The sequence below is a fragment of the Montipora foliosa genome, chromosome 8 (genome assembly GCF_036669935.1).
Source record: "Montipora foliosa isolate CH-2021 chromosome 8, ASM3666993v2, whole genome shotgun sequence".
NCBI lineage: Eukaryota > Metazoa > Cnidaria > Anthozoa > Scleractinia > Acroporidae > Montipora > Montipora foliosa.
In genome coordinates, this window is record NC_090876.1 from 38,592,988 (window position 1) to 38,595,487 (window position 2,500).

The window sequence follows — 2,500 nt, forward strand, 5'->3', positions numbered from 1 at the left end:
TTTGGATATTTCTCAACTTTGTGATCACAGCTATCGAGTGGTTTTAACCCCGTCTTTTACATTTAAGCCTTAAGCTTAAGTGTAAAAGTACACCTTACAGGTATTGACTATAACCAATAGAATGATGAAATAATAACAAACTAAAAGAGCCGTAGTTTGCTTTTGGTGAAGTCAACACAGTTTTCACTGTCCACGGCAATCTCACGGCGTGCTCCCTTGCTAATAGGGAGCTTACGAAACGACGACGCCGACGGCAACGACGACGCTACAAAACAATAGCTTTAGTGAGTAAAAACAATGGCTCTGCACGCTCTGCACGTGCGTTTTACATTTTGGTACATTTCTTTGCCGTCATCTCCCAAATGACGACGTGAAATGACCAAATTCAAGGTTCTGCGGAGGACGTTAGCACATGACGATGAATTTTCAGTTCTCTCTCTACGCTTCCAACTCACTCATACCAGTTTAATTCTTCAACAGTTACTACGCATTTTTAACGCGAAACGACATGAAATAGTTTCGTAGTGATATGAATAACGCGAACTCGTATTTTTAAATGAAGTCCTCGTAGCCGTCGTCGTCCTCGTTTCGTAAGCTCCCTAATACAAGTGGACCTGTGAACTTGGAGAAAATGTCTCTTTCGTTCATTTTCAACAAACATAGCAAAGTGACGCCTTTAGTCTTTCATTGAGCAATGGCTCGGTAACACATGCTGACTGCATGTTCTGACTTCGTCGGAACGAAGAAAAGTCGAAGAATATTTCAAGGTAGTACGTTGCGGCGTTACTTCGGAAAGTGAACGTCGGATTAGCGATATTGATCGTCGCCATATCGACTTGAAAAAATCGATAATGGTCGTTGGTCTTGTCGATTATTTTACATCTGAGTGAGTGACAAATTTCCATATTCTGATCCCTAACGATAGTCGTTTATACCGCGTATCCACGACTAAAAACGAGCTTTATATTTCATTTCTGATCAACTACGATATTAAAAATAACACGATTTTTCTATTTTCCCCATACTGTCTCAACTTCTAACACTAAAACTCCTTGCTTAGAATTCTTAACTTGGGTAATTTCCTATTTACCTTGGCCTGCAGGTCTTCAGAGCTTCCAGTGTTAAGATAACACTGTAACAAGTATTTCAAAGCTTGTGTGACAGCCACTGGTTCAGCATGATGAGGAGTATGTTTTCCGATCTGACCCAAGGCCCACGCGGCAGCGGCCTGTAACAGGTTGAAAAGAGCACAGACACAGATTCAGTGCTAAACAAGGTTAAAAAGAGGTACTTGATCCCTTAATTGAGGAGAATCTTCCCAGTTCACATGAACACACTGTAAGTGTACTTAAGTTTTCTTAACGAACGTTCTTGTTCCCAACGTTGGCGATTCTTTCTGTAAGCACCAAGGAACGACCTAAGACCAGTTGCTGTAATAATAGTAGTAGTAATAATAATAATAATAATAATAATAATAATAATAATAATAATAATAATAATAATAATAATAATAATAATAATAATAATAATAATAATAATAATAATAATAATAATGATCATCATCATGATCATGATCATGATCATCACCATCATTTGTTTGAGCTGGTTGATGGTTTGGCAGCTATTCAGCTGATGTGGACCTGCTACACCCTCCCACCCACACAGTCACAAAGGACAGCCGCAACACCGGAACACCGGGGACTTCATCCTCTACTCTTCTCGAATAGTGTGTGGGTTCTTTAACGCCCCATAGAGAACTTATGAACATAGAAAATATTTGTGAGACGGGGCCAACGGTTCATAGTCCTTATCCGAGAAGACTTGAAAGTCTAACCATTTGCGGGTGTAATAGGCCTTGTTCACGATAGCCGCCATGTTGGTTTTCAAATTGTCATGCAAATTAGCCATGTGTAATGTTGGGGGGCAAACATTGGAAAAAAGTCAAATTGCGGAAAATCGGCGCGTCGAAATATTGAATTAACATTTCTAAAAGTACATTTTAGAATTTAGGATTAAGTCCCATTTATGATAATTTTATATCTTTGATTGCCTTTGACATTTTGACTTTATATTTCGTTATCTCCTCATTTTTCACTAAAAAAAAAACATCGAAGCTAACTTGTGTAATCATTCTATTTTACTACTTAAGTGAAAAACATTCAATGAACGTGAAAAAAATCGTCTGTGTGGCTAAGATGTTCGTCAAAACCTCTCGAACTTGTCTTGTTTGGCCCCTCAGAAGTGTGTAGCTAATTTACATGATAATAGCAAATCCAACATGGCGGCCATCGTGAATAAGGTCTATTACAAAGGCAGCACTTTCTTCTCAGTTATTTAAAAGACCCTGAGTGTTGGTCCGGCCGGAGTCCAACTCACGACTTCCCGCACGTCAGCCCAGGGCTACCGGTGCGTGGTTCATTGCCATCTACCATATGGTCTTCAAATAAAATCAAACCGAATCAAATTAAAGGAAGTCAAATAAAATGATGGTTTTTGATCA

At 39.0% G+C, this 2,500-nt stretch overlaps 1 protein-coding gene across 1 annotated transcript in view; it reads right to left on the minus strand.

The window, feature by feature from the left end:
* Window positions 1-2,500, minus strand: part of LOC137967679 (sperm-associated antigen 6-like) — a 26,041-nt gene that overhangs the window by 2,841 nt on the left and 20,700 nt on the right. Inside the window, exon 12 of the mRNA XM_068814206.1 lies at window positions 1,091-1,228. Coding sequence (XP_068670307.1) covers window positions 1,091-1,228 — 138 coding nt within the window. The remainder of the gene's footprint in view (window positions 1-1,090; window positions 1,229-2,500) is intronic.